This window comes from Dermochelys coriacea, chromosome 23 (genome assembly GCF_009764565.3).
Source record: "Dermochelys coriacea isolate rDerCor1 chromosome 23, rDerCor1.pri.v4, whole genome shotgun sequence".
NCBI lineage: Eukaryota > Metazoa > Chordata > Testudines > Dermochelyidae > Dermochelys > Dermochelys coriacea.
The window spans coordinates 13,430,969-13,454,363 of NC_050090.1; the positions used below are offsets into that span (position 1 = coordinate 13,430,969).

General features: G+C 57.3%; 5 protein-coding genes across 20 annotated transcripts in view; 1 reads left to right on the forward strand and 4 right to left on the reverse strand.

Moving 5' to 3' along the window:
* The window catches only part of GRIN2D (glutamate ionotropic receptor NMDA type subunit 2D), a 28,698-nt gene extending 8,657 nt beyond the window's left edge, over positions 1-20,041 (reverse strand). The window contains exons 1-10 of one of the 2 annotated variants that reach the window (XM_043501148.1): positions 19,838-20,041; positions 6,405-6,835; positions 4,326-4,918; positions 3,609-3,723; positions 2,800-3,011; positions 2,361-2,529; positions 1,746-1,899; positions 1,250-1,375; positions 875-1,104; positions 1-67 (exon numbers count right to left, since the gene is read on the reverse strand). The exon at positions 1-67 is cut by the window's left edge and continues 94 nt beyond it. In XM_043501148.1, the coding sequence (XP_043357083.1) occupies positions 1-67; positions 875-1,104; positions 1,250-1,375; positions 1,746-1,899; positions 2,361-2,529; positions 2,800-3,011; positions 3,609-3,723; positions 4,326-4,918; positions 6,405-6,812 (2,074 nt within the window). In that variant the 5' untranslated portion in view covers positions 6,813-6,835; positions 19,838-20,041. Of the gene's footprint in view, positions 68-874; positions 1,105-1,249; positions 1,376-1,745; positions 1,900-2,360; positions 2,530-2,799; positions 3,012-3,608; positions 3,724-4,325; positions 4,919-6,404; positions 6,836-17,978; positions 18,093-19,837 lie in introns of those variants that run through there. The other variant, XM_038381089.2, reaches the window with a different exon arrangement.
* Positions 1-23,395, forward strand: part of LOC119846859 (immunoglobulin superfamily member 1-like) — a 597,460-nt gene that overhangs the window by 239,780 nt on the left and 334,285 nt on the right. The gene's annotated exons all lie outside the window — the stretch shown is intronic.
* LOC119847133 (immunoglobulin superfamily member 1-like) overlaps positions 1-23,395 on the reverse strand; it is a 660,993-nt gene that overhangs the window by 168,953 nt on the left and 468,645 nt on the right. The gene's annotated exons all lie outside the window — the stretch shown is intronic.
* Positions 1-23,395, reverse strand: part of LOC119847459 (leukocyte immunoglobulin-like receptor subfamily A member 6) — a 652,437-nt gene that overhangs the window by 168,953 nt on the left and 460,089 nt on the right. The gene's annotated exons all lie outside the window — the stretch shown is intronic.
* LOC119846912 (immunoglobulin superfamily member 1-like) overlaps positions 1-23,395 on the reverse strand; it is a 615,137-nt gene that overhangs the window by 140,016 nt on the left and 451,726 nt on the right. The gene's annotated exons all lie outside the window — the stretch shown is intronic.

Consider the following 23,395-nt stretch of genomic DNA (forward strand, 5'->3'; position numbering starts at 1 on the left):
TCTCCGTGCTGCCGTTGGGCACGGTGCCGAACTTGAGCGGCGGGTACTGGTCCTGCGGCTTCTGGAACTGGGGGGGCAGCGATTAGTTACCCCCGCAGGGGTCAGTTGCCCCCCATCGCGTGTCCCTGTCCCGCCCCCTGCCGGGAGTGAGGGCTCTGTTGAGACTGTGTCTATGGCAATCAGCCAGGCTGAGCCATACGGGATCTACCACAATCCGTACAGGATCTACCATTACCCAAGGATCAGCCTGGCCGAGCCATACGGGATCTATCGCGACCCACAAATCAGCCAGGCTGAGCCTTACGGGATCTATCGCAACCCACAGATCCGTGGGCTGAGCCGGACAGGATCTACCACGACCCACGGATCAGCTGGACCTGCCATACTGGATCTACCGTGACCCATAGATCAGCTGGATCTAGTGATACTGCTCTATTGTGATCCATGAATCAATGAGATGATCAGGCCAGACTGGATCTAGCAGGATCTACTGTCTGACAGACTAGATCGGATCTATGGAGATCTATGAAGTGACTGGATCTCACGAGACTGGCTCTACTGTGATCCACTGATCAACTGGATAAGTCTAGATTGGCTCTGTTGAGATCCATGGATCCACTGGTCCTGTGGTCTAGCGAGACCAGTGGGTTGTTTGGATCTGGATGGATTGGCTCTATTGAGATCCAGGGATCAAGTGGATCTGTCTAGATGGGATCTGTCACACCCAAGGCCTGTATTGAACCCAGCAAGATCCCTGGATCGCAGGCTGGATCTGGAAGTGTCCAGGGATTGGTTGCACCCAGCTCCTGGCAGCAGGGGAGGGGTGGCCAGTGGGAATAGAGATCGGGGGGGCAGCAGAAAGGGAGAGCCTCACCTTGCGGTCGCTCAGCCCCGACACTGTGTCCACGTACTCCTCCTGGATCATGAAGGCGGCCAGGTTGGCGGTGTAGCTGGCGAGGAAGATGACGGCGAAGAAGGCCCAGATCAGCACCATGATCTTGCTGGTGGTGCCCTTGGGGTTCTCCACGGGCACCGAGTTGTTGAAGACCAGAGCCCAGAGCAGCCAGATGGACTTACCAATGGTGAACTTGGAGCCCCCTGTGCCTGGAAAGCACCATAGGAAGGGTCAGCCCGCACAGCGCCTCTGTGCCCCCACCCCGCCCCAGGCAGCCTTGCTAGTGCCCCTCACTGCTGATCCGCGGCCCCCCGCTGTCCCAGGGCGGAGCAGCGGGGGTGAGGTGGGACTCACGTTTCCCGGCGGCTAGGCTGCGGTTATAACCCACGGGGCTGAAGTATTCGAAGATGAAGACGGTGACAGCCACCACGGTCAGACACATGACGAACATCATCACCCAGACAGCTGGGCTGTAGGGCTCTGCGGGGGGGAAGGGACAGTCAGTGCTCGGACGCCTGGGTTCTATGCACAGCTCTGGGAGGGGAGTGGTGGTGAGAGGTTAGAGCAGAGAGGGCTGGGAGCCAGGACTTCTGGGTTCTCTCCCAGGGGGGCCTAGTGGTTAGGGAAAGGGGGTGGGTGCCGCTATTCCTGGGTTCTCTCCCCAGCTCTGGGTGGGGAGGGGTTCTAGTGCTTAGAGCAAGGTGGTGGCTGGGCGCTAGGTCTCCTGGGTTCTATTCCCCGCAGCCCCCCTTGCTGGCAGAGGCTGGGGCCAGAGTCCCCAGGAGCGCCCCCAACAGCCAGCGCTTCTGTCCTGCTCCCCACAATGCCCCCGGTGGCAGCGGGCGCTGACCCAGGAAGGCGGAGGGCGAGACGGTCCCGTTGCTCCGCGAGACCATGACGCTGATGCCCGTCTCGACGAAGGGCACGGAGAAGTCGATGATCTCAGAGCGTTCCTCATTGATAGTCAGGGAGCCAATGGCCATGTCTGCACGCAGGTAAAACACCTGGGGAGAGACCGAGGGGGAGGAGTCAGCGAGGAGGGTGGAGCCTTCAAAGGGACGTTCTCCCTTCCCCATGCAATGCTGGGCAGTCTTACCCAATAACCCAGCTGTGCAGTTCTGGGGAGCTACGGTGGGACCCCAAAGCAAGTAGGGTATTTCTGGGAAGGATTTGAAGGGGGGGAATTAACCAGGTGAGATCGGGGCAGGGTCTTTGAAAGAAACCACCAACCTGCCCAGGGATTTCTGGAGGGAGGCAGAGAAATTGGGGATCCCTCAAGAAGGGGAAAAGTGGCACCAACCTATGGAGGCTGGGAGCCAGGACTCCTGGGTTCTCTCCCCAGCTCGGGGAGGGGAGTGGGGCCTTGTGGTTAGAAGGAGGGGGGCTGGGAGCCAGGATTCATGGGTTCTCTCCCTGGCTCAGGGAGGTGAGTGGGCTGCAGTGGCTGGGGGCAGAGGTGTCTCACCTCCCCGATCATGCCGTTCCAGACCCCGTCAATCTTTTTGCCGTGCTTGCCGTTGGTGACCAGGTAGAGGTCATAGGTGAAGCCCACGGTCTTAGCCAGGCGCTTGAGAATGTCGATGCAGAACCCTTTGCAGCATTTCTTCTCGAAGAGCAGCGGGTCTGTGGGGTGGCTGGGGTGGGGAGCAAAACAGAAATGGGGACGGACAGAGAACACAGCTCTGCGAGCAGGCACTGCTGCAGGGAAGCTCACAGCGCCGGGGGCACTGCCATGAGGAAGCTCGCAGCACTGGGTGGAACTCCCTGCCAGGGGCACTGCTGCGGGGAAGCTCACAGCGCTGGGCGGAGCTCCCCACCAGGGGCACTGCCGTGGGGAAACTCACAGCGCTGGGCAGAGCTCCCCGCCACGGGTACTGCCATGGGGAAATTCACTGTGTGGGTACCTGTCGGTGCGGTTCAGTTGGTTACGGCAGGGCACCGAGTCCCGGATGCAGGTGCCGGTGGCCGGGTCGATGTTCTCGACAATGACGAAGGGCCGCTCCTCCAGCGTGGCCACCGTCAGGTGCTGGTCGTCATCCACCGGCTGCAGGAACTTGCCGTAGCGCGACCAGACCGGGTACTTCATGCGTAGGATCTGGTGCTCCCAGCTCCCCACCTGCATGGGGATGGGGTGGGAGCGGCTTCACTGTGGGATCCCTGCCTGTGGCCTGAGCCCTGGTCCCACCAAATTCACCCAGCACCACTGGATACACCCCAGAGTCACTCTTGCCCCCCAAACCTTCCTCCCTAAACTCACCCCTTAAATTCCCCAACCCTGCCAGCCAAATCACCCCTACACTCCCCAAACCTTCCCCCAAAATCACCCCAATCTCCATGAAACAGCCCCTCCAAATTCACCAACACTCCTAAACCTGCCCCCAACTCACCCCAAAATCTTCCCCTAAAACTCACCCCAATCTCCCTGACATTGCCTCTCTAAACTCATCCTGACTCCCCCAAAACCTGCCAATCAGACTCAGCCCCCGCCCCAGACCGGGCTTGACCCCAAACCCACCTGCAAACCACTGGGCAGAAAGATGGAGGTTGGGAGACATTGTTAGTGGGAGGGGCAGAAAGCTGAGGGCATGACATAGATATAGAGTGGAGCTCTGGTAAGGGGTGGGGCAGCGAGATAGGGCAGGGCTCCAGCAGGGGCTGGGGCAAGCCTTTGGCAGGGGGCTGGGCAGACAGGTGGGCAGGGTCGGGTACTCACCACCTCCCAAGTGCGCTCCTTGTTGAGGGAAATGACGACCAGCGATGGGTTGATGAGGTAGCCGTCCTCGTTGAACGAAAAATCCTTTTGCCCCCATGTGATGTTCATGAAATACCTGGCAGTGGGGAGAGAGTTAGGGGGGAGACCCAGCACCCCCCAGCTCTGCTGGTGCCCCTCTGTCTTGTTGCCCCACTAAGCCAGGCAGTCCCCTGCCCTGGAGTCAGTGCCCCCTAGAAGGAAAAGGTCCCATGTCCTATTTCCTCTTCTACTTCCGTTTCCAGACCATTGCAGGTTGTCATGGATCTGTCCCCTCCCCCGTTGGGTTGGTTATGTTGGTTTGGGTTGAGTGTGGTTGGACTGGGTTGGGGCAAATTGGATTGGCGTTGGGTTGGATTCTGCTGATGGGCAAATCTGCCCCAACCACATTCATCAGTACATGTTGTAGATTTGCTCACCTCCCCTGTTGGGTTGGTTATATTGAGTTGGGTATGACTGACGTGGATTGGTGTTGAGTTGGGTTGTACAGGGTGGGACTGGGTTAGTTGGGTTGGGATTACACTAATGGGCACCAGATTCCTGTAGATCTGTCCACACATCCCTCTGAGTTGGTTCTGTTGGCTTGGGGCTGGGGTTGAGTTGAGTTGGGATTGCGTTGATGGGCACCACATTCTCACAGCTCTCCATCCCCCACTCTGCCCCCCGCCTCCCTCAACTCACCGGTGGAGGTTCTCATGGATCTGGCTAAGGTTGGGCGCCCGGCAGTCATTGTTGAACTCGGGAATGAAGCCGTAGTCCCTGGAGAGTGCCTCAGCACCCTTGGCAATGATGGCCACCCCGTTCTGGACACGGTGGTGCAGGTCGTCCCGCCAGCCAGCCGACAACACTGTGAAGAGGCCAACGGGCAGGTGCTCAGGCATGTAGTCAGTGCCACCCAGGTTGGTGCCCACCATGAACCAGATATAGCCAGGTCCAGTGAGGCCGGCGTCCTGTGCTGCCCGGAAGATGCTCTCTGCCTCCTCGCGGGAGCAATAGAGCAGGCGGATCTGGGCAGGGATCTCCCGCAGCTGGCGCTTGACCCGGGAGCCGTCAGGGTCATCAGTCAGGTTGAGGGTCAGGACGCCCCGGTGTTCCCAGCCGATGAAGCTGCTGTCGGTCAGCACCTCGATGTAATCCACAAAGTCCTCGTAGCCGGGGAAGAGTGTGGTGATGACAGCGAAGTCCGTCCAGTCGTACTCCTCCAGCACCTCGAACATCACCTGCAGCTGCTGCTCCGTCGATGAGCCTAGCTGCAGAAAGGTGGAGCCTTTCTCCTGGGTAGGGAGAAAATGGGGAGGTCAGGGGGTGCTCCTCAATCCTGACCTGCAGCTCCTACCATCCCAGCCATGGGCTTCCCCTTCCCAGCTCGGCCAATGCCCCTCAGTCCTGACCCACAGCCTACTGCTAGCCTAGCCCTGGGCTGCCCCTCCTCCTGCAGCTCTGTTGATACATCTCAAATTTGAACAACAGTCTCTGTGCAATTCCACACCTGGGCTTCCACCTACCCCTCCATAGGTCCGCTGATACCTCTCAATCCAAACCTGACACATACACTTCCAGTGGTGGGCAAAGGGGCATGGAGGTGTGGGCTGAGATGATAGGCTGCATTGGGTTAGACTGAGTGTATAGGATTGGGTTGGGTTATGTTGATTGGTTTGGGTTGCATTGAGCTGGGCAGCTTGCATTGGGTTGGGTCAGGAATGGATGTGTATGCTGTTTTCCATTATGTCGGGATGGGCTGTGTTATGTTGCATTGGGTATGTTGGGTTGGGTTAGGGTGGGTTTTGTTGCATGCACTGGGTTGAGTTGGAGATATGGGTGAGGTGTGTAGGGATGAGTGTGCGAACAAATAGGCATTGGTGTGGGGCCTGGCAACCCCCTCCCCTTGAAGGGTGAGCCCCTGTTGATACCAGTGTTGGGCATTGAGGTTTGGCTCGAGATGATGAGTCGAGCTGAGTTGCAGTTGGATTGACTGTGAATGAACTGAGTTGGATTGAGGTTGGTTTGAGGTGGGGTTGGGATGGGTTGGGTGTGGAGGTCGGGCTGGAGTTCAATGTGGTCTGGTTGGATTGAGGTTGGAATGGATTGAATGTGGTTGGGTTGGAATGGGGTTTGGTTGGGTTGAGTGTGGTTGGGTTGGGGTTGAGTTGAGTGTGGTTGGTTTGGGTTGGTTTAGGGTTGACTGTGGTCAGAGGTTGAGTTCAATGTGGATGGGTTGGGGTTGGATTGAGTGTGGTCGGGTTGGGATGGGTTGGGTTGGGGTTGAGTGTGGTTGGGTTGAGTGTTGGGTTGAGTTGAGTGTGGTTGGGATGGGTTGGGTTCAGTTGAGTGGGATGAGGTTGGGTTGAGTGTGGTCGGGTTGGAATTGGTTGTGCTGGGGTTGGGTTGAGTGTGGTTGGGTTGGGATTGGTTGTGCTGGGGTTGGGTTGAGTGTGGGCGGGTTGAGTTGACTGTGATTGAGTTGGGATTGGGTTGAGTGTGGTCGCGTTGGGGTTGAGTGTGCTCAGGCTAGGTTGGGGTTGGTTGCATTGGGGTTGGGTTGAGTGTGGTTGGTTTGGGATGGGTTGGGTAGGGGTTGACTGTTGGGTTGGGTTGTGGTTGGGGTTGGGTTGAGTAGAGCGGGATTCCGGTTGGGTTGCGTGGTTTTGTGGGGTGAGTTGAGCATGGTTGGGTTGAGGTTGAGTTGGGCATATGGGTGGGGATTACAGGGATAAATGTGTCGCAAATAGGGGTAGGCTTGGAGCCCAGTGACCCCCTCACCTTGGGTGTGAGGACGATGGCCGAGCCCCCGTTGATGCCGATGATGGGCACTGAGGTCTGGGCTGATATGAAGTCCAGGATCTGGGCCACGGCCTCGGTGCGTGTGTCGTCCTCGAAGACCACGCCGTGGATGCGCAGGGAGGAGAGAACGTCACACAGGCGCACAATGAGGCTGCGGGGGTTGGTGTCGTTAAGGAGCACCGAGACGGGGTTCACTTCCATGGAGAAGTTGCGGAAGGCAGTGGGGGCAAAGCGGGCACTCTCAGGCGTGTAGGACGAGCCACTGAAGATGATGGCCACGTTGAGGGAGCGCGGCCCGTCTGGGCGCAGATCCAGGAAGGGGCTGGCGCAGGCCAGAGCCAGCACAAAGAGCATCCTAGCAGCGGGGGGGCCAGGGGACAGGCTCATCTCGCAGGGCCTCAGCACTTCCCCTGCATCGGAGGGGGTGATTCCAGGGGAGGGGGCAATGGAAGACGGGAGGGGTCCGCAGAGGAGGGGATAATGTGTGGGGGAGGAGGGAATCAGAAGGAAGGGGAGAAGGAGAAGGGAAGTAAGAGGGTGCATAAAAGGGGATGGGTTGGGAGGGAAGGATCGAGATAGAGGAGGGGAAAACAAGGAAGGAAAGAGAGAATCAGGCTCATGTGACTCTACACAGCATCCCCCACCCTGGGGCGCTGCCTCAAGGGGACAGGCCCCGTGCCCCATTCCCGGCTCCCCAGAGCCAGCCAGTCCCTGCCCTGGGTGAAGATGGGAGCCGGCGCTCCCTAGGGCGGAAAGACCTCATGTCCCATTCGCTGCCCCTCTGAGCCAGCCATCTCTGCCCTGTGGCCAAATGGGAGCTGGTGCCCCCTAGAGGGGAGAGACCCCGAGCTCCATTCCGTGCTCCCTGAGCCAGCCAGTCCCTGCCCTGGGGCCAGATGAGAGCTGGCGGAAGGGGCTGGAGAGTAGCCGGTTCCTGCTTGATGCCCATCTGCACCAGTCAGAGCCTCAGGCCCAGACCTCCCCCTCCCCCAAAAATGCAGGAGTTCGCTACCCGCCCGGCAAGATCCACAGCGCTGGGCACCAACACTAGGATTCATCCCCCAGTGCCCCTCACAGAATCTCCCCCAAGGATTACCCCCAGCCCCCTCATGGAATCTGCCCCATGTGGACCCCCGTCCCAGTCCCCCCCAGTTACAGACATTCCCAGCAGCACTATGCCAGCATGGACTGGTCACCCCCCAAGAGATGCACCCGGTCTGGGGAAAGGCATGCGAAGCGCCCGCTGCCACTGTGACGAAGCGGGACTGTTCTTAATGTTTCTTCTGAATAGTGTGGGGGTGCCTCAGTTTCCCCTATGCAGTTCTTAAGTATCTAGGTGGTGGGATAAGGGTGTATGATCAGGCAGAGCCCTAGAGGGCAGGTGTGGGCAGGGGTCTGGACACAAAGAATGCCAACACCCTGTTTCCTGGCAACTGATGGCCTGGCCCATCCCCCCCCCCCACAAGGTGAGAGCTAAAGGGTTGGAGAACAAAGGAATCAGGTGCCCTCCTGGCCCCGGAAAGAGACAAAGCCCAGAGGAGGAGGGGCTGGAGGGGGACATGGAGTGAAGTGCAGACGGGGTTGTCTGGCTCCCTGCCCCCCAAAATGGACCCAGCTGAGGGGTCCTGTTCTCTGCACCTACAAGCTCCGTGTTAGACCATGTTCCTGTCGTCTAATAAACCTTCTGTTTTACTGGCTGGCTGAGAGTCACGTCTGACTGCGAAGTTTGGGGGCAGGACCCTCTGGCCTCCCCAAGACCCCGCCTGGGTGGACCCGCTGTGGGAAGTGCACGGAGGGGTAGAGGATGCTGAATGCTCCGAGGTCAGGCCCAGGAAGGGGGCAGCCGGGTGAGCTGTGTGTCCTGCAGACAGGCTGCTCCCAGAGAGGAGACTCCCCAGAGTCCTGCCTGGCTTCATAGGGAGCAGATCCAGAGCATGGCCCGGGGACTCGGTGACAGCCACACACATGCTTAGCACACCCAGGCTCTCCCACGAACAAGCTCACATGCACAGACACACACGTGCCCATGCCCACTGTGAACACACACGGCGTGTGCACATGCACTAAGTGATGGGGTGCAAAGCACACACTGGAGCCCAGGTGGATGGGCCCCTGGATCTGATCCCTGGATCTGAGCCACTGGAGCCCAGGCTGGATCTGATCCTTACACAGAGGGGCCAGGATGCTGGGGTAGATGGGCCCGTGGTTCACTCCTGAGCCCGGTGGGAGCAGGCTGCTCTCTGCCTTGCCGGCTGAGCCAGGGCCTGCACTGATGGATGGGCTCCCAGCCTGGCAAGAGCCAGCCCAGCCCCACCCATTGGCCTGAGGGGGACCGCAGGGAAAAAGACAGAGACAGCCCCTCCCCCCACTTGGCCCTATCTCCCAAAGGCCCACCTGCTGCCCCTGCCACAATTCCACCCATCCACATACACACATGGCTCCCACCTCGCTCAGGCTGGGAACCCGACATCCCACCCCACCCCAAGAAGCATCTACCTCAGGGGAGACACTGGGGTGGGAGCCAGAACTCCTGGGTCTATCCCTGACTCTGGGAGGGACATGGGGTCAAGTGATTAGGGGGCTGGCTGGAATCCAGGATTCCTGGTTTCTATCCCCGGGTTTGGTAGGGGAGAGGGGTCTAGTGATGGGGGGGGCTGGGATCCAGGAATCCTGGGTTCTATCCCCAGGTCTGGGAGGGGAGAGGGGTCCAGTGATTAGAGGTGGGGGGCTGGGATCCAGGATTCCTGGATTCTATCCCTGGGTCTGGGAGGGGAGAGGGGTCTAGTGATCCGAGTTGCTCCCTCTGTGTAAGGTCCAGTTCTGTGGCTCTCTGATTCCTCATGGGAGTGAGGACAGGTGGAGGAGGAAGGCAGAACCCAGGTATCCGGGGATCATTCTTGTCAGCAGCAGAATTGAGGGGAAATTATGTAGGCTCCTGAATATTTCATGTTCATCCCCAGCACGCACACGGTGTCCCCCACCCCTCCCAGAAAAGCCCCATGTTCCATTCTCGCCCCCCTCCCTCCAGAGCCAGCCAATCGCCCACCCTGGGGCCAGATGGGAGCCAGCACCCCCTGGAGAGGAGAGGCCCCATCTCCCATTTCCCCCATGCTGTCTGGTTAGTAGCACGTTCCTGCTGTCCCACAGCTGGCTCTGAGGGGCGGGAAGGCGCTAACATAAGGTGCTGATTAGCAGAGTAAACTGCCAGCCCTGATTATCCGCCCGGGAATAGAAACACTTTCACTGATTGCCAGCTCCGGAAATTACAGCTCGTAAAGAAAAACAGATTCCATAGATCCCGGGCTTAACCCCCCCAGCGACACCACTGTGCAGAGCCATGGGCCCATCTACCCCGGTATCCTGCCCTCTCCCTGCCATCCTCGACTGGAGCCACGGGCCCATCTACTGCAGTATCCTGCCCCTTCCCTTCCCTGCCCTCCTGATCAGACACATGGCTCACACACAAGTACACATGCATCTCCCCAAGTGCTGGAAGATACACACCAAGCATGCCCTCCCCCGAGAAATCTACACCTGAACCCCACCAGATTACACACATCCCAAAGGGCTCTGACAGAGAAAAACACACACACACACCCCCTAAGACATGCCAGCACGCTCGCCTCCCAGAGTCAGGGAGAGAACCTGGCTCCCAGCCTCCCCCACTCTAGCCACTAGCCCCCACTACCCTCCCCTCACCGGGGAGAGAACCTAGGAGTCCTGGCTCCCAGCCCCCCAGCTCTAACCAGTAGGCCTCACTCCCCTCCCCAAGCCGGGGAGAGAACCCAGGAGTCCTGCCAATCGAGCCAGCCAGCCAGTCCCGCTCCATGAGCCCTCATAATTCATCTGCCGTCTGTGCTTTCTCACCCCCACTTCCCTCCACTCTCCACTCCTTGCATCCCCCCTCACCCCCCGCCCCTCTCCTGCACCTGCTGGAACTGTATTGATTTCCTCTCCCCCCTGGGGCCGCGCTGGCCTCTCTCACTTTCATTCTTCCCTGTCTCGCTTCATGTCTCAGCTGGAGGGAAACATGGAAACCTACATGGCTCTGGGGTGATGGGACACGCGGCCACCCATCCACAGCCCCTGCTGCAGCCCTCCCCAGAGGGGCCACGTCCCAGGGCCAGGTGAGCGGTCCCGGATACCCAGCCCCCAGGCCCACCCCAGAAGGGCCACGTCTCAGCATCTGATGAAGGGTCCCTGGCTACCCAGCCCCCATGCCCCACCCCAGAGGGCCTGCGTCCCAGTGACGGGCCAGGGGTGCCCAGGTCAGAGGCTGTGTCTTTTGTGCAGTGAGGGAGCAAAGAGACTTTTTCTGGTGGCTCTCTCTCTCTCTCTCTCCCCCCCCCACTCCCCCTTTTCTGCATCTCAATCAAGGGGCTGGTCTTGCTTGCTGCAGCTGGTTCAGCTCGGCCATGGTGGAACAGCTAATAGACGGGCTCTCTGCTTCAACCAGGGCAGGGGAAATTTTCTCATAAATACCTATTAAAGGGTTATTCTGGGAACTAGAGCAGGGGGTGGGGTAGGGGGATCGTGCCAGAGAGCTGCAGAGGGGCGGTGGGGTGGGGAGAGGAAAACACGCAGACAGAGGCCTTGGCGAGATGGGAGAGACAGGTGGAGGGATGGACTGAGAGGCGGAGGTGCAGACAGAGGGCCAGAGAAGGGGACAGGTGGAGGCACGAAAAGAGGGACAGGAGGAACGATGGACAGAGACAGGCAGAGGGATGGACAAGGGGACAGGCAGAGGGACAGACAAGGGGACAGAGAGAAGCATGAACAGAGACAGGTGGAGGGATGGACTGAGAGACAGGACTAGGTGCAGACTTAGGGCCAGAGAAGGGGACAGCTGGAGGCACTAGAAGAGAGACAGGAGGAAGGATGGACAGAGACAGGTGGAGGGATGGAAAACAGGACCGGTGGAAGGACAGACAGAGAGACAGATGGAGCAATGGACAAGGGGCAGGTGAAGAGATGGATGGAGGCTGCCTGTCGCTGAGGTGTCTGCAGTGGTGGTGTTTGATGGTGAATAGATACAGTGCTATGTATGGGCTGTAGGATCAGTGTGACTGCCTCCCGTCTCTGGTCTGAAGTTGCTGTAGGTACAGCATGAAAGGGTACTTGGGCAGGGGGAGTAGTTCTAGTCTACACAGGTGTAGATACAATGTGACTGTGTATTATAGGAATGTGTAGGTAACAGCCTGAAAATCTGAAGATGTATAAGTACAGTGAGAAAGTGGATGTATGATGTTGTGTAGGTACAATGTGAAGATGGTAACTGTACTGCATGTGCGTTGCTGGAGCCTGCGAGTGTATTTGTATGGATGTATAACCACAGTGTAAAAATGTAGGTACAGTGTGACTGTGCATTGTTGCGGGTGCAAAGGCACAATCTGTGGGTTTACGGATACAGTCTGAAAATATGTTTAGGTGGGGTGTAAGTACAGTATGAAGGGATGTAGGTGTCAGTCCAGTGTGAAACTATGTAGCTTCCATTTGAGAGTGCAAAGTTGTGTACCTACACTATGAAAGTGTGTAGGTGTAGCCTGAAAACACACTTATAGGCTGTGTATCAATAAAGTATTGTGTGTAGCTAGGGATGGTTGTAGGGACAATATGGAAAGGTGTGTAGGGATAGCATAACGGAGTGTAGCTGCAGTGCGAAAATGTGTAGGCACAGTCTGAGAGGGTATTTAGGAGGATGTGTAGCTCCAGTGTGAAGGTGTTTTTATGACAGTGTATAGGAACAGCATATTTATGAGGGTGTGGAGGTACAGTCTCTACATTTGTGTGTCCTTCAGAGCATATGTAGTTACATTTCTCAAGACACTCTCTGCACACAAGTGTAACACTACTGTCGGAGTTGTGACATACAGCGTACATTGGGTGGGATGTCGACTACATGCTGTACTGGCCGTGCGTGCAGATGCATTGTCATTTGCACACAGATTCTGCCCCTAGCTACAGGTGGCTCCTCCAACTGACATCAACTGGTTGGAATGCGCCAAAATTTCCTGAACTTTGCCATGTGAAATTCACACTACTCCCATGCGACAGCAGGACCCTTGTGGGAAGGCCACCCCATGAGGAAGGGAACAGCTGTTGTGTTCTCTCCAGGTGACAGCCAAACTTGGACGTAATATAGCCGACTGCGGTGTTCGATATCCTGCCCCAGGACAGAAATTGCAAAGCCCTATTCAGGGCCCATAGTTTAAATATCAATGGGCTCGGATCCAACTGTGCATGTGTGACTACCTGTTGAGTGTGTGTGTGTGTGTGTGTGTGTGTGTGTGTGTGTGTGTGAGAGAGAGAGAGAGAGAGAGAGAGAGACTATCTGTCTCTCTCTGGGCTTTGCGTCTGACTGTGCGTGCGTTACCATCTGTCTCTGGCTTCTGTGTTTGGCTGTATATTGTGTGACTGCCGGTTGACTGTGTGAGACTGCCAGTCTCTGGGCTCTGCGTCTGACTGTGTGTGTATGTCTGTCTGTTTCTGGACTCTGCTTATGAGAGGGGTATATAGTCTGACCGTATGTGCACAAGTCCCTGGTGTCTCTTTTTGAGGGATGTGTGGGCTTCGGCTGTGACTGCGCCTGTGCCTGTCTCTGGGAATTTCCTTGCTGGGGGTTGGTGGACAAGGGCTGGCTCTGACTGTGCATCTGTGCCTGTCTCAGGGATTGGCTTGTGCCAGGATATGTGTGTGCTCTGACTGTGCATGAATGCCTGTTTCTGGGATCTCCTTGGAAGGGCGGGTGCCTGCCCCCGCACTAGCCCTGCCTGTGTCTCCCAGATATTGGGGTAGGGATGGACAGGGGTTGGAGGACCCAGGGGTCCTGGCATTTCAGAAGGGGAAGCTGAGGAGACCTCGGCATTGATAGGGACCCAGAAATCCAGGTGCCCCAGGCCAGGGGTGCTCTCTGAGGATAGGACCCAGGAGTCTGGGTGGGTGTCTGAGAAGAAGGGGGGTAACTTTGAGCAGGGGGAGGTCATAGGCTCCAGGAGTCTGGGGGCCCCAGAAAGGGGGTGAGCTCAGAAGATGGGACTGGGGATTTGCTGGGATGGGGCATGGAGTGCTGCCCATTGGCGCGAAGGAAGAAAGTGTGACGCTGGCAGACGAGGTGCCAGCTCAAGCCAAGGCCCCCAGGCCTCACTGAACACTGACAAATGTGTGGCTGGAAACCGGCCTGGCTCACCGGTGTGTTCCCAGCGGTAAAACAGGAGACAGATTTCCTACGAAATGCTTGTAAATTGCTGCCAGCCTTAATCTCACTTATCACACCTGTGTCCCACCTTAAAATATTTTCTCTGTAACTCTAAACCTGTTTGCTCTGAAACTGGGACACCCGTCCCCCCAAGTCAGGAGAGAAATCCCAGTCCACCCCATGAGGCGTCTGCTGCTGCCCAGCACAAGAAGGCCAACAGACACCAAACAAACCATTGTGGGGGGGACAAAAGACTTGGGTGAACTCCAGGGGGAGGGAATAAAAATCCCGGAGCAGAAGAAAACAGTGGTGGCTGTGCTGCTCAGAGAGGGCCGTATTTCTAAGCATAAGCAAGGGATCCCCAAGGTAACTGGCTTGGGTTATTCCTTAAGGAGAGACAGAGCTTGCACATCAGAGCAGCTACTGTCCTGGTCCCGAACAGCAGGAGCGGGGAAACTGTCCTAAAGGAGGGCGGGCCACCGGTGCCTGAACTGTGGCCCCACCCCTTCCCCTAAGGCCCTGCCCCATGCACCACCCCTTCTCCCCAAGGCCACGCCCCCTGCTCACTCCTCTCTGCCCCCTCGCCCCCTTCGCTGGTCCTGATAAAAAGTGATGAGGCCAAGCCCCCCTGTTCCAGCACCCCTGCCTAGGACTGTACCGTGTGTGTGTATGTTCACCTGCTTCAACCTTGTCAGTTGCTCTATTTATTTCCCCTCGTGAATCAATCTTCAGTTAGTTTATTCAAGGATTCTCTACAGGCCTTGTGGTTGGTGTGAGATCTCAGGTGCAACTGACTTGGGGTAAATGTCCGGGCCTTGGGGACTGGCAGAAACCTGAATATTGCTGCGAGTTTTGGCATAAGGGACCATCTATCGCAAGGGTGGGCTCACCTGAGTGGCAAGACAGACTGGTGCACCCAGCGGCACTGTTGGTGGCTGTGGTAGGGTCTGAGATGTTCACAATGGGTATGTGGCTGGCACAGTCGAATTATAACACTCACAACCAGTTTGGGGCCTGTGCCCTGTTTCTTGACAGTCTGCCCTGAAGTGCATACACACAGCTGTGAACCGCTCCAGACTATGTGACGGAAAGAAAGATGCCCCCAGGGGAAGGGGAGCAGAGGGATGTGGGGGCAGATTCTGGGAGGGGAGTAGGGTGTAGAGTGGTTGAAGTGGGGGTCGGGGTGGGCTTCAGGACTCCTGGGTTCAAATCCCAGCTCCCTCTGTGACCTCAAGTGAGATCCTTTCCTTCTGTGTGCCTCAGTTTCTCTCACTGCAGAACAGGGAGAGTGCCAGCTCCCTGAAGGGACGGAGAAATTTCTCCTTTCACCTCCAGACAGGTGGTGATTATTAAAATGACCAGCTGAGAAATCATTCCCATTTTGTCCTGCTGCCACTCATATCCTTCTTGTACCCTGTCCAAATACACCCTCCTATAGCGACCTGTGATAGGGACTGCCCTGCCCCCACTGAGCCCCCAAGCTCTTGTGTAATGACTGCCATTCTATATGGACTGGCTACCTGACCCAATGTCAGGGACCCAATATAAACCTCTCTAGTATAGGGACTGGTCAATGGACCATTCCTATGGATTGTTCCACACCTACAGAGCCCCGTCTCATAGAGACTGGTTATATAGACTGTTCATACACACTGCTCTATCCAAGCCCGTGCATAGAGACTGCCTATCTGTACAGACTGTACAGATACTGGTTATATGGATTGTTCATACACAATGCTCCATCCCCCCACACCCCTTTTATAGAGACCAGTTATATGAACCATTCCACCCACACAAAGTCCACCTCTGCATAGAGACTTGTTATATAGACTGCTCATACAGACTGCTCCATCCAAGCCCTTACACAGAGAATGCTTCTCCCTACACACTGGCTATCCAATGCCAGGTACCCAACACAAATACCTCTAGCATAGAGGCTGGTTATATGGACCACTTATATGAACTGCTTCACCCGCACCGAGACCCCCTTGTATAGAGATCAGTTATATAGACCACTCCATCCTCATGAAACCTCTCTTTTGCATAGAGGCTGGTTATATGGACCACTCATATGGACCCTTCGACCTGCACAGACCTGTCTGTGCAGGTCGAGCAGTCCATATGATACTGGTTATGTGGACTGGTTATATGATACTGGTTATATGGACTGCCCATACAGACTACTCCATCTTCACAGTTCCCCCATGTATAGAGACCAGTTATATGTCTCCAGTTCCCCCATATATAGAGACCAGTTATATATAGACCACTCCACCCTCACAAAGCCCCTCATTCACATAGACACTAGTTATATGGACTGCTCATAGAAACCACTTCTCCCTCACTGCACTCCCCTATAGTAGAGACCACTTATATGGACAACTTAATCTTGCTGCAGCTCCTTATATGCTTATATGGGACCGTTCTACCACCACCCCACAGTTGAGACCAGTTATATGGACCAGTTTCATCCAATCTATTTTGGAGATTCTCACAGGATCTCCTAAGGACACGTTCCACTTTCTCCTACAAACAAGAGGCAGCTTACTTGCATGACAACTACCTCTACGGACTGGAGCATGTATACGGCCCAGCGTCTGGACCCAAAGGAAGCCCTGTTTTTCTGCCTCACCCATGCACTGTACCTTGGGCTCGCTAGGCTTCCTGCTCGGCTGCTTTTCAGCTCTGCTCTGGACAGGGTATAGGCATCACTGGGGGTATATGGACCAGTCATGTATGGAAGAAAGCGAGTGAAATACCGAGAACTAAAATAGTGCCCGTCTCACGAGGAACAGGTGGCAGGGACCGAGGGAATGCTGTGATCTTAGCTCCCCAAAGCGCCAGCCTCAGGGGTAGGGGGTAACGGCGCTGGGGGCCTTCTGCCCTTCAGAGAGGAGTTTTGGGAAAGGTGACCAATGCCCCAATTCCTGCACCGCCGGGGGTGCCAAATGCCCTGGCAGAAAAAGGGATCAGCCCCAGAGAATGGGGACAAGACAGTCACATCGCTGGGGGGAAATGGAGCTAGAAAATGTATGGCTTGGGGGTGGGGGGGATAGATAGATAGATAGATAGATAGATAGAGATGGGGTGTGTGGGAATGGAGAGATAGATAGATATAGGTAGAGATGGAGTGTGGGGATAGATAGATAGATAGATAGATAGATAGATAGATAGATAGATGGGGTGTGTGGGGATAGATAGAGAGATAGATAGATGGGGTGTGTGGGGAGGGAGAGAGAGAGAGAGAGAGAGAGATGGGGTGTGTGGGGATAGATAGAGAGATAGATAGATGGGGTGTGTGGGGAGAGAGAGAGATGGGGTGTGTGAGATAGATAGATAGATAGATAGATAGATAGATAGATAGATAGATATGGGGTATGTGGGGATAGATAGATAGATATAGCTAGAGATGGAGTGTGTGGGGATAGACAGATAGCTATAGATAGAGATGGAGTGTGTGGGGATAGATAGATAGATAGATGGGATGGCTGGGGATAGATAGATGGGGTGGATGGGGATTGGTGGATGGGGATCGATAGATGGGGTGGATGGGGATCGATAGATGGGGTGGATGGGGATCGGTGGATGGGGTGGATGGGGATCGATAGATGGGGTGGATGGGGATCGGTGGATGGGGTGGATGGGGATCGATAGATGGCGTGGATGGGGATCGATAGATGGGGTGGATGGGGATTGGTGGATGGCGTGGATGGGGATCGATAGATGGGGTGGATGGGGATTGGTGGATGGGGTGGATGAGGATCGATAGATGGGGTGGATGGGGATCGATGGATGGGGTGGATGGGGATCAATAGACGGGGGCTGTGGCTGGGGCTGGATAAAGAGATATTGAAAGAGAAATTCTCTGTGCTGCTTGACAGCCAAATGGTCTCTGCACAGCCACAAGCCACTCACACAGCCCAGCAATGCACAATCCGTCTGTGCCTATTGCACCTGCACAATAACCTCTGTGTGTGCGTCAGGGTGTCTGAGTGTGTCTGTCTGTTTGGGTCAGGGTGTCTATTTGTGTGTCTGAATGTGCGTCAGGGTGTCTGTCAGGGTGTCTGTGTGCCGATATGTGTCTGTGTATCAGAGTGTTTGTGTCTCTCTCAGGGTCAGGGTGTCAGTGTGCCTCTGAGTGTCAGGGTATGTGTGTGTGTGTCAGGGTGTTTCTCTGTGTGTCAGGGTGTCTGTGTTTGTGTCAAGATGTGTGTGTGCCAGGGTCAGTGTGTGTCAGGGCGTATGCACCAGGGTGTCTGTGTTTGTGTCAGGGTGGCTTTGTGTGTGTGGCAGGGAGTCTGTCTGGGGGTGTGAAGGTGTCTCAGCCCTAGCCCAGGAGGAAGGGGGGAGCCTCTTACCTTTTCATGACACCTCCGTTGCATAGCAGGGCGGGGAGCTCAGAACCTCTGCAGCAGAGTCGGAGCCGGGTAAAATCCGGAGCGACGCCGGCTCCGCAACCCGGGCAGCGGCGGGTTCCCACCCCCTTCCCCCTTTGTCCTGCCTGGAGAAAACCCAGGCTAAGCCCCCCCGCGGGGAAAGCTCCCAGGAGGCGACATCGCCCCCCCGCCCCCCGCCTGTCCCTCCTCAAGGTTGCAGCAGCCCCAGCTCCGCCGCCCGGCAGCCGCTACACATGTTGCATCCGAAGTTAGCGCGATGCCAAACGCGTCTGCTTCGGCTCCCGGAGCCCCGATCCTCTCTCCCCCCCCGCCGCCCCAGCTTCTCCGGCAGGGGGGTCGGGGGGCCCCCCCCTCCTCTCCTCTCCTCCTCCCAGAATGGCCGATCCGCCGGCCCGTGTCTCCTCCCTGCTCGCCCGGACTCCGCTCGGCTGGTTTTTCCCCCCTTCCCCTGGGTCACCTTTCTCTGTGCGCCCGGGGAGCGCGCCGTGGGGACGCGGGGGGTTTGACTCCTCTAACGCAGAGCTACACCCGCCCCGGCTGGCGCGCGCACACACATACACACACACACACATACACACCCGCCTGGGACACACACTCACACACACACAGCGCCAGGGTCATTAACATTCACAGCCCATCGCCGCCCAGCCAGGCGAGCGCAGGTTGGAGCCGGGCGCTGCGGGCCGTGGCTGCCTGAAGCGGAGGGGGGCCCCCAAGCCAGCCACCGCCGGAGGAAGGGGGGTGTGGGAGTGTGTGGGGGGAGACAGGAATCACCCCTGAAGTGAAAAGGGAGGGGGCTGTGAAGAGAGAGGGATGGAGATAGATATCCCTTTGCCCCCCCGGGCTCCCCCAAATCTCAACCCACCCAGCCCTGCTGTCTGGGGTCCCGTCCCCCCCATCAGAGCAAGGCAATGAGAGAAGGTAAGCAGGTGAGGGGCAGGTTGTCCAAAGGGTGTATGTAGCAGAGGGGGTGTGTGTGTGTGTGCGTGTGCAAGGGGTGTATGTACAGAGGGGTGTGTGAGGATGTATGTGTTAGAGGTGTGTGTGCATCTAATAGAGGGGTGGGTGTGTGTGTAGCAGAGGAGGGTGCAAGTATGTGTGTGCAAGGGATGTATGTCTCAGAGGGGTGTGTGAGGGTGTATGTGTGTGCAAGGGTGTATATAACATGGGGGGTGTGAGGGTGTATGTGTGTGTGCCAGGGGTGTATGTATCAGAGGGGTGTGTGTGAGGGATACACAAAGCCACACTCCCCTCCCTCCCCGACTCCCACAGAAGCCAGCCACCAATTTGCCCCTATACGCACCCCGAGTTGTGATACCAGCTGGTCTCTACAAGCTAAGCAGGGCCCAGGAAGTTAGGAGGGTGGAGGAGAGACCAGCTGGGAAGCGGTTGGTAAAGGGGCGAGTGACCTCTAGAGTCTAAGGGGTGTGTGGCTGGGATGTCTTCCCCTTGCAGTCAGGGCTGTACCTAGAGGCTGCTGTGCTGAAAAGGGGGGGAGGAGGCGCTCCCCTGGCTGCCAGAGAGCCCTGACCCAAAGCGGGGGTTTGTGCTATGGGGGACTTGGTGGTACTGGGAGGCTCAGAAGCTCACAGGCCCAGAGAGGGGTAAATTTGTGCCAGGTTTCACCCCAGAACCCAGGGATCACTATGGGGTAGGTGTTGACAAAAAGATTCACCAAGATGGGGGAGATAGCTGCCCTGCAGCACTACCGGGTAGAAGAACATCCCCTACAGAGCACCCTCCCTTGCCCTGCCCTGGAGCACCAGGGTCTGCAATGACTGGCAGAGGAGAGCGCCCCCTGCCCAGCACCCCCATAGCACCTCAGTCCAGCTGTCTTCTCTTTCGGCGCTGTCCGGTGCAGTCCCCACGCCCTGCTGGAACAGGCACGACAATGGAAGCCATAGCAGATTGCGACTGGGGCTGGTTAGGAGCAGCAGGGAGCAAGGCGGCTCACAGGAACAAATGCCCCGTCCCCCATTCGTGACGCTTGGGCTCTCTGCAGAGAACAAGGGGAAGGAGGAAGAAAGGAGGAAAAAATAGACACAGCCGATAGAGAATGTAACGGTAGAGTGCCAGCTGGGTGTGAGGAGATAGCCGATCAGTCCCCGCCCCGCTCTGATAGGGGAGTGGGGTCTAGTGGTTAGAGCAGAGGAGGCTGGGAGCTAGGACGCCTGGGTTCGCTCGCTGGCTCTGGGAGGGCCGGGGTGAAGGAGATTGAGTGGGAAAGGGCCTAGGGCAGCTGGGATACTCCGGGGGGGAGGTGCGGGCTGATCTGACCCAGCCTGGAGCTGGTGCTGAGCCACTGTGGGCCCCTGACATTCCTGCTGTTCCATGGCCCCCTTAATCATCTCCCTAAACCCCCTTGATTAGGTGCCAGGAACGGTGGGGGAGGGGAACTCAGCCCACACGCAGCTCCGCCAGTGCCCCTCCCTGCTTGCCCAGGCCTGGGGGCCCTGTATTATTACTGGCAGTGCCAAGCTTATCCCCCATCCCTTGGCTTTTTCCCTCCAAAAGTGGTGCTGTGAATCCAGGTGTCCTGGACCAATCCCATAATTCTCCTGACATTTCAACGGGAAACTTCATCTCCTGCCCCAGATGTTCCTGCGAGCTGTTACACAGCCCCCCATGCCCCACCCCAGAGGGAGTTGCATCTCAGTACGGGGTGAAGGATCCCCATATAACCAGTCCCTGGGCCCAACCCCAGAGGGGCTGCATCTGAGCGCCAGGTGAGGGGTCCCCGTATAACCGGCTCCTGCACTCCACCCCAGCAGGGCCACTTTTCAGCGCTGGGCAAGGAGCTTTGGATACCCAGCCACCGCGCCCCATCCCAGATGTGGCCACATTCCAGCACCGGGTGAGGGATCCCTGTATAAATAGCCCCAGCACCCCACCCCAGAGGCAGCTGCATTGTATAAAAGCTATAACTGGAAAGCGTTATTAATGTATCTTTAACCTTTTCTAAGTGCCTACCAGAGGCCTTTTAGAAACCTCAATGAATTTCCTCTCACAAGCCCCCAGGAATCCTGGCTCCCAGCTCCCACTGCTCTAATCACTAGCCTCCACTCCCCTCCCAGAGCCAGGGAGAGAACCCAGGAGTCCTGGTTCCCCCCCACCCGCCAGCAAGCTGGCTGTCCTGCTTACCATTCCCCTCATGTGGATCGGAAAGCAATTAACCATCGTCATTAGCAAACAGGGGAGCATGACTGGTGCGGAGCGCCAGCTGCTCGACCCTGGCAGCGTGAGGGGAATAGCACCCGCCCACACCAGCTCCCCCCCAGCACCAGCTGCCTCCCCACTTTTCTAGCCAGAGGCAATAAACAGCTGTGCCCCTCCCCTCTCTTGCTGCCCCCTCTCCCAGCCCAGGGTGCTGCCTCCAGGGCCCACAGGTGCCAGGCAGCCCATGGGGAGAGACTAGGCTTATGAGGAAAGTGCTTGGAGCCAGGATGCCTGAGTTCTATCCCTGGCTCTGGGAGGGGAGTGGGGCCTAGTGGTTAGAGCAGGGGGGCTGGGAGCCAGGATGCCTGGGTTCTATCCCTGGCTCTGGGAGGGGAGTGGTGTCTAGTGGCTAGAGCTGGGAAAACATGGCCCATGGCCTGTCTATATTCTGCTGCCTGGCTCTGTCTGCCCCAGCGCATGCTGGGGTTGGGAGGCAGGATGCCGGGGTTCCATCCCCATGTAATGGGGAAGAAGCGACCCCTCTGTGTCTGCACACACCAGTGGCTGGAGTTTGCCCACGGCTCAGGGCCACTTAGCTAGGTAGCACACCAAGGCTGGCTAGGCTGGTTCCTGAGCTGGCACTGCCCCCTGCTGGCCAGAAGGGGCTCAGCTACATGAACTGAGAATCGTGGATGGGGCCACAGGACCTTTTTCTCTCAGCAGACCCCGGTGCCCGGACCATGCCACATCCCGAAGGACTCAGCGTAGCCCTCCCTAAATCCCCCGCTGGAGCCTGAATCTGATGAAGGATTCTCTTTCTCTTCCTGCCCTAAACATTCAGTGTGGCTGTTACACAGCCCCAGGGCCCCACCCCAGAGGGGCTGCATCTCAGCACTGGGTAAGGGGTCCCCGTATAACCAGCCTCTCCATATAACCAGTCCCCATGCCCCACCCCAGAGGGGTCACATCTTAGCCCTGGGTGAGGCTTCCCTATATAACCAGCCCCTGCACCCCATCTCAGAGGGGCTGCATCTCAGCCCTGGGTAAGGGGTCCCTGTATAAACAGACCCCATGCCCCACCCCAGAGAAGCCACATCTCAGCGCTAGGCAAAGGGTCCCTAGAAAGGGCATGTGGAGAATTAGAGCAGGGGGGCTGGGAGTGGGGACTAGTGGGTAGAGCAGGAGTTTAGTATAATTTCTCCACCATCTCTACCCAGCCCTGGCAGGCACTGGCTGACACATCCCTCCCAGCCAGTCCCTGCAACAGCTGTAAGCAGGGCATGGTGACCTAGCAGCTCGCACTCCTCCACCCAGCTTTTGCCCATGGCATAGCTGTCCTGCAAGGCACAGCGTGGAGGGCTGTGGATGGCACCAGGCTGTGTGCTGGGCATCCAACGAAGCTGGAGCCTGGCGGGACCCCCAAATCACCCCACCCCCGTTAGCTATGCTCCCCCCGACAGATGCAAAATGCCTTCCCCTCCAGGCTATGTTCTCTGGGCCCAACCCTCCTGCCCCAGGGGATGGGCAAAGCCCTGCTGGGCTGTATCTGTGGGGTTGTTTGGGGGTGGGGGCTAGATGCTCATATGGCATGAGCCCATTCCCTTGGGGCAACCTGGGGGAGAGAGGGAGGCATTATACCCCGCTCCCCGCCAAAGGATGGGAGAACCACAGAGCTAATTCACAGCCCTCTTTGCTCTAACCACCAGCCCCCACTCTCCTCCCAGAGCCGGGGAGAGAACCCAAGAGTCCTGGATCCCAGTCCCCGCCCCGCACCCCGCCCAGCTGTAACCATTAGAATCCTCTCCCCTCCCAGAGCTGGGGTAGAACCCAGGAGTCCTGACTCCCACATGCTCATCTTATCAGAAATGTGGCAACTCCAAAAGCACAGCGCCTCCTAGCGTCGCCTTAGGGCATTGAGGCCAGCAAAGACAATGGGAACAGCGCCCCCTGCTGAGCCCCTGCCCCACGCCCCGCAGCCCAGCGCCCCCCCCCCAGAGCTGCCCTAGGGCATCAGGGCCAGCGGTGATTGTCAAGGTGACATCACTGTGTATTTGGCTGGCTTGAGATTTGGGGGGCAGGCATGAGGGGTGTCCCTGAGCTGAAAGCAGAGGAGGGGGAGGACGTCCCCAAAGACCCATTTATTCTGGATATCCTCTATGGGGCCGGCAGGGGGAGGATTGTTGCAAAGACAGGGGCAACTTGGATTACAGCAAATTTGGGGA